General features: G+C 38.1%; 1 protein-coding gene across 8 annotated transcripts in view; it reads left to right on the top strand.

Moving 5' to 3' along the window:
* Positions 1–17136, top strand: part of LOC127813884 (zinc finger CCCH domain-containing protein 45) — a 99605-nt gene that overhangs the window by 39164 nt on the left and 43305 nt on the right. For 5 of the 8 annotated variants that reach the window (XR_008026243.1, XR_008026240.1, XR_008026241.1 and 2 more), the window contains exons 3-6: positions 11106–11335; positions 11418–11669; positions 11766–11842; positions 11941–12283. Coding sequence is in view for 3 of the 8 variants with exons in the window: in XM_052354989.1 (XP_052210949.1) it covers positions 11106–11335; positions 11418–11669; positions 11766–11842; positions 11941–12283 (902 nt within the window). In the remaining 5 variants the exon portion in view is untranslated. Of the gene's footprint in view, positions 1–449; positions 563–11105; positions 11336–11417; positions 11670–11765; positions 11843–11940; positions 12284–17136 lie in introns of all 8 variants that reach the window. The other 3 variants (XM_052354990.1, XM_052354991.1, XR_008026242.1) reach the window with 2 other exon arrangements.

Below are 17136 nucleotides of genomic sequence, written 5' to 3'. Positions count from 1 at the left end.
TCCCATGGGAGACTGGTTTTTGTCAAGCTCATTGCCAGCGGGGACACTTTCCCTCTTTGTCTCACCTTTGTGTGTGTGCATGTGCATCTCTCTCTCTCTCTCTCTCTCTAGATTTGGGTTCCTTGATCCAGATCTGGGTTCCTCTAAATTGATGGCCATGGTGTGGCCTGCTGCCACCAGTAATTTTTTGTTTTCCATCATTACAACTAAGAGAGAGAGAGGGGAGGAGTTATTGGGCATTTGCAAAAAATTAATTGTCATTTATTGATGACATGGGGGAAATTGATCCATGGTCATAAAAGTCAGAGGAGGTCAGTGTTATTTTCGAAAACTCAAGGGTGGTTGATGCCTTTCCGCCAAACCTCAAGGGTGCCAGATGGAATTTACCCTTTCTTTTATTCACTTACTTATTATAAGGGTCTTCCTCCCTTCTCATATGTTATCAACAGCCATGCAAGAAAGGAAAAACTGAGATAAGAGGAGAAGAACAGAGAGAAAGGAGAAACTGAGAAGGAGGCTTCAATCTATGCCTCTTGTCTTGCAATGGCTTCTTTTCAGCCTAGTAAGCTCTTCCTTTGCATTTATCTTGTTTTTGCCATTTTGATGGGAAATATGTTTTTGATTTTGATTTAGAATTCAGATTTTTAGTATTTTGTTTTAGAAAAATTTGATTAGGTTTCATATTTAGAAAGATTTGTTGTATTTAGAAATATTTGATTAGGGTTTATGATTTGTCATTGCAATTTCTTCTACATCATCCCGGTTGAATGTTGTCCTGCATCACATTTCCTTAACTGAGATATTGGTGTGAGGGCAAGAGTTTGGTTGCATTAATTTTCTGTCTCCCCCTTCTTAGTTGATCTCCATAGTTCCCTTTTCTGTATTTCTCCTTGTTATTTTTCTGTTTCTTGCAATGTTAATGCCTCCTCTATATATATATATATATATATATACACCTTATATGGGACACCACCCTGCTGCAGGGAGATTTTCTCCTTGTCCCAGATATGGGGATCTATCTCCTCATGGATGTGGGGAGCCTTTCTCCATATGGGGAGTTTCCTTTTGTTTTTTTTTTCCCTCCTTTCTACCCGGCAGGCCCCAGGGCAGTCCCTTGACTGTTTTCCAGGTCCAGCAACTGCAGTTAGATTTCTGTCAGTTCAAGCCTTGATGGTGTGATTTTCTGCATCATCAGTGCTTATACTTTTAGTCCCACCATATGCTTGCACTTGGGCAATAAGATATGTTATGCAAGTTAACTCGTGTCTCCATTAATCATCACACTTTGAGTCCAAGATTTACTGAGATAAATATAGCATATTCATTATTCTGGAGGCGGCTATTTAATAATGTTTCCTTTTTTTTATGATTAAGTGAACTTAGGGGACCTCTCCCCCATTTATGATTATGAGCATAGAAATTGCTAGTAATTGCTGGTCAGCCATACAGCCGAATTTGTTCCCGGGCTTATGCATGATTTATTAATTTCTTCTACTTTTCAACTGATCTTGATATACCCATATAAAGCATTATAACCAATCCCTCAAATTTTGGAAACAAAATCGAATATATGTATCCAAGATACTCTTGTAGATCTTTGCTTTGTATTGTATTTAGTGAAGAGGTTTTCTATTAATTTGGTTTAGATATATTGAACCAAAACCTAAGAGGCTGTTTAGTTGTGGAAAATGATTTTCAGTTTTTTAACTCCATTTTTCTATAAAATCTATAGTTTTCATTTTCTATAGAAAATTTAGATAATGCGTTCAAATGTTAGAAATTCAGAAACTAATTTCCCATCTAGAAGATTACAAAAATATGTTAAAAAAGAGAGAGATGTTTTTAATTTTTTTATGAAAACTTGTGTTAGAGAATTAGATGAAATTGATTTATGAAATTTTTTTGGAAAACTGCATTTTCCATATCTCCAAATTAACAAGGAAAACTTACAAAATTCATTTGAGTAGTTTTCCAAGTTTAGTTCAATTTTGGAAAATCCCATTTTTCCAAATCCCCATTCTTCATTTAGAAAATTTTTGTATTTGAACAAGTTTTCTAGTTTCCCATTTTCCAAAGAGTAATTTTCTGGAAAACTTGTGCAGTTTTCCACAACTTAACTGCCCCCAAATACTTTCTATCAGTATTAGCCTATGTAATTCAGAGTTAAAAGATCCCTTAGTGCTAAAAGATATATCCCGTTCCATAAACAGAATTTAAAGGAAAAGGTTGCCAAGAATGCATTTATTAGTGAGGTCAAATGTTAGACATTGTTTTTATGGTTTAATGAGGTCAAATGAGCTAGAGCCACTGCATTGACACTTAGATGTAGTGTCAAACGTGCAAGGTTGGCATTTTCATTGACGGATGCGAGTCAAGAAGCTAGTCCAAAATCTTAGATTAAGGATTGGCTCATGGAATATTGGGACATTGACAGGTAAACCTATGTAAGTGGTAGATGTGATGATTAGGAGAAAAATTAATATTATGTGTCTTAAAGAGATGAAATGGATTGGAGATAAGGCTAAAATATTAACAGAATCTGGATATTAATTTTGGTGCATAGGGAAGGATTAGGCAAAGAATGGAGTGGGATTATTATTGATAAGACTTTAAAGGACGTGGTTGTCGAGGTGAAGAGAATAGGAGATATGACTAGTGCAATTAAAGTTGTTACAGGCGAAGTAACTATGCATATCATTAGTACATATGCATTGTGATTTGGGTTAGGAGAGGAGATCAAGGCAAAATACAAGGTATACCTAGTGGAGAGAAGATCATTATAGGAGGTGACCTAAATAAATATCACGTGGGTAGAGAATGAAATGGTTATAGAGATGTACATGATGGTGTTGAAGCACCAAACGACGTCGTTGGCCTTAGCTGATTGGAGGGCTGCATGTAGCAACCGCAGGCTGCCAAGTGGCGCTTGCTGGATGGCAACACGTGACAACCATCCGCTAGCTGTTGGTGGCGCTTGATCGTCCTTGGTCTTGCTTTGTCCTTCGCCCGATGGCATTCTCTTCCCGATAGCCTTTTTGTTGAAATAATCGATCGTGTTGCACGATTTGATCTTAGCCGTTGATCCAAGCTTTATGAGAAGCAATCCCAGCCTTCCATTAATGCTATTAATTTCCCTCTCGGGATATGGACCGTCAGACGATAAGAAAGAAAAAAGAGGGAAGAAGCATCGGGAGAGAGGAGTCTTCGTCTTCGGGCTAGGGTTTCTGGTTTGCTTCTTTTTTCTCATTCTCTGTAAATGCTTTGTATAGTGTTATTGAGATCTCTGGTTCGATAGGATACGCCTTTAATCTGTATTTGTGATTATAGGGCATTTTTGTTAGCGAACCATTGTTGTACAGGGAGTATTTTGTGAGGGTTTGAGGGTGTAATCTCTGATTTATCATTTTAGTGCAGTGAGTTCTTCTCACCAGAGTTCAACGTGGACGTAGCCTCTTTTTGAGGTGAACCACAGTAAAAATCTTCGCCTCTTTTCGTTCTTCGTTTCTTTTCGTTTCTGTTTATGTATGTTTATGCTTCCGGTTTTGGCTATCGTGAGTTTGTGATTGAATGTATTATGTGAATACCCTAAGGTTTGTGTTGTCTATTCGCAATAGTACATGTCGCTTATGAGCTTATAATAGCCACGACTAGGTTTAAAACATGGAATAAACACTTAATCACATATAAAAAATGGCATATCAAGTTATCAACCACCCAAATAGACTACTTTCTTTTAAGACAATAGGATTGGTTATGATTTAGGTAGTTATATTGTAAGAATTGTAAGGCTGTACTAGGAGAATACTTGACCACTCATGCATTTGGTCCTCAACATCATATAAAAAAATTGAAGAGGAAAAATGACACAAAATGAAGCCCAAGAATTAGATGGTGAGATCTGAAAGGTTATAAACAATCACTTTCAATGAAAAAGTGTGTCGTAGAAGAGATTGAACCATAGGAGAGTCTAATAAAATATGGAGTGAAATGGCTATTACTATTTGAAGTAGAACAAAAATAGTTCTTGGAGAGTCAAAGGGAAAAGTCCCAAATCAAAAAGTCTTGGTGGTGGAATGAAGTACAAGAAAAAATCAAAACTAAGAGAGTTTGCTATTAGACTTCACATAAATGTTGTAATGAAGAAAACCTGAAGAGATATAGTTTAGCCAAAAAAGAAGCAAAAGAGGTTGTTATTGAAGCAAAGTCAAAGTATATGAGAATTTATATCAACGACTTGATACAAAAGATGGATAAAGAGATATCTATAAACTAGCTAAGACAGGAGAAAGTAAACAAGAGACTTAAGCCAAGTGAAATGTATAAAGGATGAAAAACAAAAAGTATTAATGAGAGGGTGATGAAGGAGTATTTCTTAGAGATTCAATGAAGCATATAGAAATTTAATGTTATATAGACGTGTATGTACCCCAATCAAATAAAGCAAGCATTGAAAAATATGAAGAATAGTAAAGCAATTAGACCAGATAATATACCAATAGAAGTATAGTTGCATGGGAGAAGAGAGCATTTTTTAGATAACAAATTATATAATGTGATCCTTAAATCAAAAAGGGTACTATACAAGTGAGGAAAGGCACTTTAGTGCATACTTACAAGAACAAAGGACATGTTCAAAATTGTGGAATTATAGAGGAATCAAGTTAATGAGCAACACTATAAAACTTGGGAGAAAGTGATTGAACAAAGATTAAGAAGAGAAACCAAAGTGTCTTGAAAATCAATTTGGTTTCATGTTTGCTAGATTAACAATTGAAGCTATATATTTGTCGAGGTGCATAATGGAAAGGTATAGAGATAAACAAAATATAGTGTGATAGATATAAAGCTTATGACAAAGTTCCTTCTAAAGTTTTATGGAGGGTTTTAGAGAATAAAGGAGTTTGGATGTTTATATTCAAGTTATTAGAGACATGTATCATGGATTAGACACATGTATCATGGAGCAGGGACGTGGACGAGATACCAATGCTTTTCCAATTACAATGGGATTATATTTGCATTATGTTCTTACCTATTTTCCCTAATAATAGACGAACGCACTAAACAATGTCCAGGTAAAGGTGACATGGTGTATGCTATTTGCAGACAACATAGCATTAGTGGATGATACAAAAGAAGACGTGAACACTAAACTTGAGTTATGGAGGAACTCTGTAGAATCTAAAGGATTCAAATTAAGTAGGGTGAAAACTGAATATATGGAATGTAAATTTAGTAAGGATATAAGTGTGGGTAATGTTGTGGTAAAATTGGGAGATCAAATCATACCAAGAAAAGACCAATTTAGATAGCTTGGATCAGTCATCCAAATTTAGTAATGAGGATGTTACTCATCGAATGAAGATAGGTAGGATAAAATGGAAAACTGCATCTGGCTTTTTATGTAATAGAAAGATTCCACTAAAGCTAAAAGGAAAGTTTTGTAGGACAACTATAAGACCAGTTTTGTTGTATGGCATATAGTGTTGAGTAGTAAAGTACCAACGCGTGCAAAATATGAGCATAACTGATATAAGATTGGAGTCACTCCTATTGAAGATAAGATGTGGGAGACACAATTATGATGCTTTGGCCGTCTAAGAAGAAGACCAATAAAGGTTCCTGTGAGGAGAGTTGATGAAATGGAACAAAGTGGTTAGCAAAAGAGGTGAGGAAGACCCAAACAAACTTGGTGGGAGACACTTAGGTTTGATATTAAGTATATGGGCCTTATAGAAGATATGTCAATGGATAGAAGTGAATAGAATTCTACAATACATGTAACTGACCCCACATGGTGGGATAAATGCTTGATCTATCGTCGTAAATAAACAAAAGTAGAAAACAAATAACCCTTTGCATGTTAAACTATAACAAACCAAAATTATATGGAATACAATGATTTCTCCACACTCCATTTAATCTACATACATCATCATATATACACACAAAAAGATAGAAAAGTAAAACTCATTTCTACACTCCCCCTCAAGCTGGCTTGAAGATATCTTCCATAGCAAGCTTGCTCACTAATCTTTCAAATTGATTTTTGTGTAACCCCTTTGTAAGAACATCGGCGACTTGATCAACTGTTGGAATGTAGGGCATACAAATTATCCCATTATCAATTTTCTCCTTAATAAAGTGCTTATCCACCTCTACATGTTTTGTCTTGTCATGGAGTACTGGATTATGAGCAATGGAAATTGTAGCTTTATTATCACAGTAAACCTTAACTGGTAAGGGAGTGGAGACCCTCAAGTCCTCTAGAAGTCTCTTTATCCATATGACCTCACAAATCCCATGGGCAATTAAACGAAATTCTGCTTCAACACTACTTCTGGCCCACGTTTTGTTTTTTGCTCCTCTAGGTGACGAGATTACCTCCCACAAATGTGCAGTATCCCGATGTAAATCTTTTATCAGTAACACTGCCTGCCCAGTCTGCATCTGTATAAGTCTCTATGTGAAGATGTCCATATTTTCTAAAGAGCAAACATTTTTCAGGAGTTCTCTTTAGGTACCTTAGAATTCTGTAGACAGCTTCAAAATGTTGTGAACCTAGTGAGTGCATAAATTGACTTACTACACTTATTGCAAATGATATATCGGGTCGAGTGTGGGATAGATAGATAAGTTTGCCCACAAGCCTTTGATATTTCTCCCTTTCTACTACATCTTTGGCTTCGACAGGTTGACGCTTCAAATTAGGTTCGATAGGAGTTTCAACTATCTTACACCTGAGCATTCCTATTTCAGTGAGTAAATCCAAGACATACTTATGTTGGTTGACAAAGATTCCCTCCTTAGATCTTGCAAACTCCATCCCAAGTACTTTAAGGGTCTCAAGTCCTTGGTCTCAAACTCATATGCTAGTTTCCTTTTAAGTTCTTCAATCTCTCCCCTGTCATCACCAGTCATTATTATATCATCCACATAGACAATTAAGATAGCTTTCTTACCATCACCAGAGTGTTTGAAGAACATTGTGTGGTCTGCTTGGCTCTGAGTATAACCATAGCTTTTTATCGTCTTTTCAAACCATGCTCTTAGAGACTGTTTCAGACCGTACAATGATTTTTTTAAACTGCATACCTTGTTAGTACCGAGACTCTTCTCAAATCCATGTGGGAGGTCCATATACACTTCTTCCTCCAAATCGCCATTTAGGAAGGCATTCTTCACATCAAGTTGGTGTAGAGGCCAATTTTGGGCCACCGCGAGATAGAGGAGGACTCGAATAGAGTTTATCTTTTCTATTGGAGCAAAGGTCTCTTGATAGTCAATGCCATATATTTGGGTGAACCCCTTGGCAACAAGTCTTGCCTTATACCTCTCTACGCTTCCACCTGCCTTATATTTTACAGTGAAGATCCATTTACAACCTACAGTTGTCTTGCCTCTTGAGAACTCCACAATCTCCCAAGTCCCGTTTTTTTTAAGAGCATTCATCTCCTTCTTTACAGCTAGCTTTTAATTCGGATCACCTAGAGCATCATGAATTGTTCTTGGTACATGCAAGTTAGAAATATTTGAAAGAAATGCCTTGTGGCTATTGGATAGTTTTTGATGGGACAAATATTTGGCAATAGAATGTTTAGTACAAGATCTTACTCATTTTCTATTGGCAATAGGGACATCAAGATTAGACAAATCAATTGAGGAAAAATCTAAAGGAGTAAGTTTAGAATTATCCTAAGTGGAAGAAGGACCATCATCCGAAGATGCCAACTGCTCAGTTACTAAAAGGATATTCGGATCAATAGCATTTCTCTGAGATTTTCTTCTGATATAAAATTGAAGCTCAGGTTTTGGATTACTTTGATCCGTTTCTATTTATTCCCCCCTTGGTTCCGATTCTATTATGCTTGGCACCTGTGAACTAGACACATCATGTTCTCTATTGTTTTGAGCACCAGTTTCCTTGGATCGTTTATCAGAGTGGAATGGAGTGTCAATCATATCAAAAGCATTTGGAAAAGATTCAGAAATTTTTAAAAAATTATCTTCTTCTACAGGGTTAGAAAATTATCTTCCTTTACAATATTCTCCCCTTGAAGATGATTTTTGGTAAAATAGGGTTGATTCTCCATGAAAGACACATCCATGCTTATGTAAGTTTTTTTTGTCAAAGGATTAAAGCATTTGTACCCTTTTTTCTTGGGAGCATAACCAACAAAAACACATTTTTCAACCGTTGGATCTAATTTGGATCTAAAAATTTGTGGAATGTAAACAAAGCAAGTGCATCCAAAATTTTTTAAAGATCGGTCAGAGGACAATCGACACATGGGAAAAGTCTTTTTTAAGGAATTTAAATGTGTCTCAAAGTTTAAGACTCGAGTGGGCATCCTATTGATTAGATAGCAAGCAATTAAAATAGCATCTCCCCAGAGGTATTTTGGAACATTCATAGAAAACATAATAGCCCTAGTTACCTCAAGTAAATGTCTATTTTTTCGTTCAGCTATGTCATTCTGCTGAGGAGTTTCACGATATGTTGATTGATTTAAAATACTTTTTTCTTTCAAAAAACCCTGAAACATTCATTGAAGTATTTTGTTCTATTATCAGACCGAAGAATACAAATTTTTGTTTGAAATTGGGCTTCGATCATGTAAAAGAAATCTTCAAAAACACTTGCTACGTCGGATTTCTTATTAAGCAAGATAACCCAACATAGTCTAGTATGATCATCGATAAAAGTTATAAACCATCTTTTACCAGATAAAGTGGTAACTTTTGAGGGTCCCCAAACATCGCTGTGAATCAAATAGAATGGTTTTGAAGGACGATAAGGTTTGGAAACAAAATTAACACGATGATCTTTAGACAAATGACAATTTTCACATTGAAACTTAGAACAATCCACTGCTTTAAATGATTTAGGAAATAAGTGTTTTAAATAAGGAAAACTAGGATGGCATAGCCTGAGATGCCATTGCATTATTGGATCAGAAACTGAGATTGAACTATTACCACTTAATCCGTGAGCTTTTCTATTACCGAAGAAATCCTCATTGAAGTAGTAAAGTTTGTTTATCTCTATAGCATTGCCAATTGTCTTACTTGAGTTCTGGTCCTGAAATAGGCAATAAGAATCAAAGAAGGTAATGTGGCAGTTAGAATCTTTTGAGAGTTTACAGACAAACAAAAGATTACAAGTAAGTTTAGGAACATGAAGTATTGATTGAAGATCAATATTTTCAGAGATTTTAATGAGGCCTTTGCCAGCAATAGAAGAAAAACTACTGTCTGCTATCCTTACTTTCTCACTACCTGAACAAAGAGTATATGAATCGAAAAGATTGGGTAAGTTGGTCATGTGATCAGATACCCTTGAATCAATGATCCATGGAGCAGATTTAAATGAACTTGACAGGGCTAAAGTAGTTCTACCTGAATGTACCAAAGAACCATTAGGTGTACCAGGTAACGAATTGGACAGTAACAATGCCGAGAGTTGATTGAACTGCTCTTTATTGAAGGAACCTGATGTGGAGGGAACATCTGACATGGTGGCAGTAGGGACCGATGATCTGTTGACTAGTAAGTGATTGTACATTGCAGATCCAGTCATCCTTCGCCTTTTAATTTGAGTTGGCTAGGTTTGCTGGATCTGTCTGGCGGATCTGGTAATTGGATCTGGCGTCCAAATTTGAAACGAGTCGTAACTGGGTGGGTTGGATCTAACCCAGAAGTATCAAATCTGGGTCAAATCTGGACAACAAATAGATCTGAAATAGGCTGGCAGTCTATAACAGGTCTAGAGCAGCCCAACGGGTTAAACCAGATCTAGGTTGACTGGTCAGCCAACAATGGCAGATTTAAGACTTGGGCTAGATCTAGACGTTAGTGGCCAAAAGGAAGGCGATGCAGCTGATGATGGATGGCGGCAACAGCCGATGATGGATGACGGTTGTGGTGGCCGAGGGATCTAGAGAAAACATGGCCGACGACGGCCATAGGACGAGGGTGGCCGGATCTGACTCCCCCTTCCCTCACGCCTCCGACGAAGTCAAGGACGAAGTGGTTCAGTGGCCGGATCTGGGCGACAACAGTGACGATGGCGATGGTAGCCGGCGGCGGCATTTGGATCTGCGTGGGCAAGGTGCATATCTGGTTGGCGATGGCAGCGACAGTGTCGTGGCCGGGGAAGGGAGACAGATCTGGTGACGGCGATACAGTCCAATGCAACAACAAACAGGCCCGCGGTCGTCTTCATTGACGATGGCGGTCATTCTAGCAACTATCTGTGACGGCTATTCATCTTCCAACTTTTGCAGTGATCTTTGGCTGCTTCTTAACTTCCAACTTCTGGACGGTGGAGACCGATGCTTGGGGTATGGCAGAGGGATTAAGGGCGGCTGGATTTCATAGACAACGGCTGTGATTGATGGGCTGCTAGGGTTTCACGGTCAACAGCTGTGATTTAATTCTTAATTCCTGCTTTGATACCATATAACAAACCAAAACTATATGGAATATAATGATTTCTCCACACTCCATCTAATCTACATACATCATCATATATACACACAAAAAGATAGAAAAGTAAAACTCAAAAAACATGGAAACATGTAACCCATGAAACATGGATACATGTTTCCTCAATTTGTGGGATCCCATACACAATGGATTCATTGTCCCCATTTCTACATAAACAATGCCTGCAGATCTTTTATCTATATATATATATATATGATATACATTATAAAATTTGATATATTCTATAATATGGTGGATAACATAGCATTTTAATGTGGTTTAATTGGAGATTCTTAATTCCTAGTCTTCACTTATTCTGCAATCCATACACTCAAACCATGCAGAGACTTTTCCTTTGGTTTTTAGTTTTTTACGCATTGGCCATAGAACCTTTTCCTTTCACTTTTTTTTTCTCTCTCTTCTTTTTTGTCCTGTTCTATTTGTGTGTGTATTTTTCAAATAATGTGGCTAACATGTGCAGAACAAGTCCAAGCCACTAGTATTTTAAAGTCATGTAGTATGTGGACTCTGGTTTGCATCAATCTTTACCAACAGCCAATTGTTAAAATTTTCTTATATACTTATTTATGTGTGAATAAGCTTGAATTTTCTGTCAGAGAGCCCAAGCTATAAAGGAGGTGATGACACCTGTCCGTCTGGGGCAGAAGAACATGTACATAATTGTGATCAGGCAGAAAATTCAATTGCGAGTAAAAGAAAGAAATTGTATGGAACAAGATATTTCATCATCAAGAGTTTGAACCATCAAAATATCGAATTATCGATCAAGAAAGGCATTTGGGCTACTCAAGTCATGAATGAACCCATTCTAGAAGAAGCCTTTCATGTAAGATCCCTCCTAGTTTAATGTCATAAACAACTTTCTCAATCCTGATTCTTTTACGGAGGAGCCTATGCTTGTATTGCAGAATTCCAGTAAAGTAATTCTAATATTTAGTGTCAACATGAGTGGTTTCTTCCAAGGGTATGCCCAAATGTTGTCTTCTGTTGGGTGGAGACGAGATAATGTTTGGACTCAAGGAAGTGGCGGAAAAAATCCTTGGGGCCGCAGTTTTAGGGTCAAATGGCTTCGGTTATATGACTTGCCTTTCCAAAAGACCCTGCATCTCAAGAATCCTTGGAATGACTATAAACCTGTCAAGATTAGCAGAGACTGCCAGGTAGCATTTCTAGTTACTTTCTGTTCTACATTGTACAGACTTGTGCTCTTTCAAGGTGATATTAATGAATGACATTGGTGGATGCAATTGTCTCAGGAGTTGCCTCAGGATATTGGAGAAGCTCTCTGTTCACTCCTTGATGGGAAGGATGATACAAATGCCAACCTGGAAAGGTATAGCTTTGTCTTAAAGCAGAAATCTAATAGGTTGTCAATCCCAAATTCATGGGATTTGTTTGCTGTTGATCTCTATGCACTGATGATTCTTCCAGGGATGATTTTGCTTCAAGAAGGCCTCCAATGGAGACTCCATGTCCTCTGCCAGATGAGACATGTAATATGCCCCCATTGCATATGACATGGGCTCAAACACCTATGCTCTATCCTTCCTTGTTCTATCAACATCAAGCTGATGCCAGTAGATTCCATTTAGCACACTTGCCCATCACTTCTGGGGCATCAAAAGTTATGCGCCCAAACCATGCTGAGAGTACCGGAAGCCTCACTAGTGTACGATTGGACCAGGATAGTTTTTCTCAATATGATGGTTTTGGTTGCTCTGCCGAAAGAAGCCCTCATGCTAGTACCCTGACTGAGGATGATTTTCTTGAAATGGTTAGCTTCTAAGTTTTTAATTTTAGTTATTTTTTTTTGTATTACTTTTATTTGAATTGACTGATACAAATGGCTATTGTATAAAGCCATGGCCAATGAAGAAATCACCACATGAGCAATGTTTTTGTGTTGCACTTTCTTCGCAAAAACTATCGTGCAGATACCCCAAATCTCCTGCTCATTAAGGATAATGAAGATTTCTCAATCAATCTTTTGAGTTCACAACTGGAGACATTTTTGTAGTTTCACTAAGTTCTCCATGACAAGAGATGAGCCTTTCCCCACAAGTTGGCGTGTAAACTTGAAGTTTATTCTTTCTGGCTATCATTTTAGAATGTGGTACTCCATTTTCTGTTCACCATTTAATTGCATTTTCCTTTCCCCCTCTCACCCCACCCACATGAAACTAGCAAAGGGAGTGATCTTTCTGGCTTACATTTTTTATTCTTTCTGGCTATCATTTTAGAACGTAGTGCTCCATTTTTTTTCCCCACTGTTTAATGGTCTTTTCCTTTACCCTCTCCCCACCCCACCCACATGGAACTTGCAAGGGGTGATCTTGGCAGATAGTCTAAATTCATCTTCATGACTTATCATCTTTGTTGAGGTAACTACAGATAGAGTTGTCTTCCTACAAAGTTTAGGTCTAATTACAAATCAACATCTACATTACTATTCTCAGCTGGGTGGTCTAAGTGCTAAACTGGTCAATTATGAACCCTTGATAGGTGATATTGGTGTATGATCTAACAGGAATAGCTTCAAGGTAAACTCTTTTTTCAAAGTTACATTAAGAGAATAATGTGTTTTCTTATGTAGTATCTTTTTATCCCCCCCCTACTCTGCTGGATTGTCCAGCAGTCCCAGTTGTCCAAAAAACTGGCATATTCTTTATTTCTTTCCTACTACTCATATATGGAAAGTATTATAGACCTTTTTTAAGTTTTTTCATGGGCCCTTCATATCTTCTCTGAAGGGCTTGAATCTAGGGATCCAGTAGTACCCCATCTCTGCATCCCTTTCCCGTGTTAATTCTTCATCCCCTTCCCCATAGGGTACCCACACATTCAATTTATATAAAAAATAAAATATTTTCTATAATTGCTGAATAAAGAAAAGTTATCGGGGCCCCTATACCTGTCACCCTATCCATATCTGATTGGGATTTTTTTTTCTTGGTCTATAGCCCTGCCCCATTGATGAAAATTTTAGGTCCATACCATTGAAGAAAATTTTTTGTCCATCCCACCTCAAATGGACGTTGAATACTCATCAGAGTGGGTAAAAATTGCCATTCTTGCTTGAATCTTCCTTAAAATCCTTTTTCCCCAATCCAACGAGATGAGAAATGAATAATGGAAAAAATAGAGGGGCTGCTGTGGCTCTCTAACCACATGGCTGTTAAATTTCTCATAGAGATGCTGCTGATGCTTTTTATGCCTGTTTATTTTGACTTGCTTTCCATGGGTAGCTCCTTTTTCAATCATTTCTAATGTAGAGTTGGCAAATAAATGAATAAGAGGGAGGGGAGGGAGGGTCCAATTAATCCTTATCACCAACAAGCATATCTTTTCCTTTTGTAATCACTTTGTGAGAAAACAAATTATGAGAGAAAAACTTAAGAGATTAGTCTCTTAGTGTGTTATTTATAATAGGCACAACGAGCTTAATAACCTACGGGTTTAAACTATGGACTTAGCCTAATTACACATAGTTACAATAAATAAATAAATAAAAACACATACAACAATATGCAATATATCTAATTATACTAATAATTCTATATTTCTCCCTCAAGCTGGAGCATAAATATCATATGCATCAAGCTTGTTACAGATTATATTCTATCCGAGAACCGTTTAGAGACTTGGTGAAGACATCGTCAAGTTGATCACGGGAGTTAAAAAACTCTGGAACAATAATACCTTCAACCTGCTTTTCTCTAATAAAGTGACAGTCGATTTCAATATGCTTAGTCCGCTCATGGAGCACTGGATTGGAAGCAATGTGTAAGGCAGGTTGATTATCACAAACAAGCTTCATAGGGGACACTTCACAAAACCTGAGTTCCTCCAGGAGTTGCTTAAGCCAGATGAGGTCACAAGTTGCATTAGCCATAGCCCGATACTTTGCCTCTGCACTGGATCTAGTTACTACATTATGTTTCTTACTTTTCCAAGAAATCAGATTTCCTCCCATAAGAACACAATATCCAGAGGTCAACCGGCGATCAAAAGGAGAGTCGACCCAATCTGCATCTGCATAACAACAAATATCTGTATGGCCCTTATCCTCATAGAGTAGCCCTTTATCCGGTGCTTGTTTGATATATCTCAGAATCCGAATGATAGCATCCCAGTGAGAATCACATGGAGAACTGAGAAACTGACTCACCACACTCACAGCAAAAGCAATGTCGAGACGAGTGACTATGAGATAGTTTAGTTTGCCTACCAATCTTCTATACCTTCCAGGATTTGAGTGAGACTCCCCTTGTCCCGGCAAGAGTTTGACATTTGGATCCATTGGGGTGTCAATCGGTTTGCAGTTCACCATACCAGTTTCTTCTAAAATGGTAAGTGCATACTTCCTCTGAGAGATTGAGATCCCATTTCTTGATTGAGCAACTTCAATACTCAAGAAATACCGGTGTTTGCTTAGATCTTTAGTCTGAAAGTGCTGATGGAGATGTTCCTTCAGATTTTGTATACCAACCTGATCGCTCTGTGTGATAATAATGCCATCTACATAAACAATGAGGTAGATACATAAAGAAGAAGAATATCGATAGAAAACTGAATGATCAGCTTCACTTTGAGTGAGACCAAAGGCTTGAACCACAGTGTTAAACCTGTCGAACCATGCTCGTGGAGATTGTTTCAGGCCATAGAGAGACTTCTTGAGTTTGCAGACTACATTGGACTCCCCCTGAGCAACAAAACCAGGTGGTTGCTCCATATAAACCTCCTCTTGCAAATCACCGTGAAGAAAGACATTCTTAATGTCCAATTGATAGAGCGGCCAATGACGCGTGGCGGCCATAGAGAGAAATAGGCGAATAGAGGCCATTTTAGCAACTGGAGAGAAGGTATCACTGTAATCCAACCTATAGATCTGTGTAAAGCCTTTGGCAACCAAGCGAGCTTTAAGATGTTCCACCTATTCGTCAGGGCTCACTTTAGGGGTGCACACCCACCGACAACCAACATGAGTCTTTCTTGGTGGCAAAGGCACCAAATCCCAAGTGTCAGTAGTATGCAAAGCCATCTCATCTAACATAGCCTGACACCAACTAGGATGGGACATGGCTTCACCTGTGGTTTTAGGAATAGAAATAGAAGAAAGGCTCGAAACAAAAACACTATAAGCAGGTGACAAACAGTCATAACACAAAAAGTTATAAAGAGGATGTGGATTGCAAGTAGACTGTGTACCTTTGCATAGTGCAATAAGAAGGTTGTTAGGCTCAGGATCCATGGCAGGAGTGACTACTGACGGAGAGAGTGAGTCAGGAGAGTCACAGTTAAGAGGAATGCCAGTGCTAGGAGTAGGATGAGGACGACGGTGATAAGTAAGAAGTGGAGGATTTGGGGAGTGTGGACTGGAAGATGGAAGTGAAGGGTCCACCGAGGAGGAGATAGACGAATCTGATAAGGGCAACAGAAGAGAAAGAATAGGCAATACCTGGTCAAGACGTTGGGAATCAGGCTAAGCAACTGAGAAGGAGGATTGTTGTATAAAGAATGTGACATCAGCAGACATAAGATAGCGGTTCAACTCAGGAGAGTAACACTTATAGTCTTTCTGCAATTGGGAGTAACTGAGAAAAATACACTTGAGGGATTTGACAGCAAGTTTATCCTGTCTCGATGAAAAGGAATGCACAAAACAGATACATCTAAATACATGAAGGGGAACAGAATAAAGGGGCTGGGAGGGGAACAAAAGAGAGTGAGGAATGTTGTACTTTAACACTGAAGATGACATGCGATTGATCAGATAATACGTAGTAAAAACATCTCCCCAGAATTTGGTGGGAAGATTGGGATGTAAAAGTAGTGTTCGTGCAGTTTCAATGAGATGGCGATTTTTACGCTCAACAACACCATTTTGTTAAAGTGTATAAGGACAAGAAGATTGATGCAGAATGTCACGAGTAGTCATGAAAGTAGTAAATTGAGAAAAAAAGTACTCAGGGGCATTATCACTATGTAAAGCACGTATAGAAACTCCAAACTGTGTTTTTATTTCAGCAGTGAATGTCTGAAAGATAAAAAACAACTTAGACCGACTCTTCATGAGAAACAACCAAGTGCAGCAAGAAAAGTCATCAATGAAAGTAACAAAATATGAGAAACCAAAAGTAGAATTGACACGACTGGCCCCCCATACATCAGAGTGCACAAGAGAAAACGGAGCCTTAGCCCTATTATTGACACGACTGGAAAAAGAACTACGTGCGTGTTTACCACACTGACATGATTCACAATAAAAAATAGACAACGATGACAAATTAGGAACTAATTTCTTTAATTTGGAGAGGCTGGGATGACCAAGACGAGAGTGGAGATGATCTGGGGAAGCAGCACTAGTGCAAGCCATCAACATAGCAAGATGATAGTGACCCTATGGCTCACGCCTGACGCCAATCGTCCGCCCCGTACCCTGGTTTTGTACACAAAAAGAGGTAGGAGTGAAAGTGACTGAGCAATTAAGGGTTTTAGTAAGCTGGCTAACTGAAATCATATTGAAAGGACTGTCAGGGACATATAAAACCGAATTTAAAGATAAAGACGAAGTGGGTGTGGTTTGGCGTATCCCTTTAACTGCAGTTTTGGTGCCATCAACCAGGA

Source organism: Diospyros lotus, chromosome 12 (genome assembly GCF_014633365.1).
Source record: "Diospyros lotus cultivar Yz01 chromosome 12, ASM1463336v1, whole genome shotgun sequence".
Taxonomy (NCBI): Eukaryota; Viridiplantae; Streptophyta; class Magnoliopsida; order Ericales; family Ebenaceae; genus Diospyros; species Diospyros lotus.
Note: the sequence above shows the minus strand (reverse complement) of the source record. Positions and strands in the feature narration are given on the sequence as shown.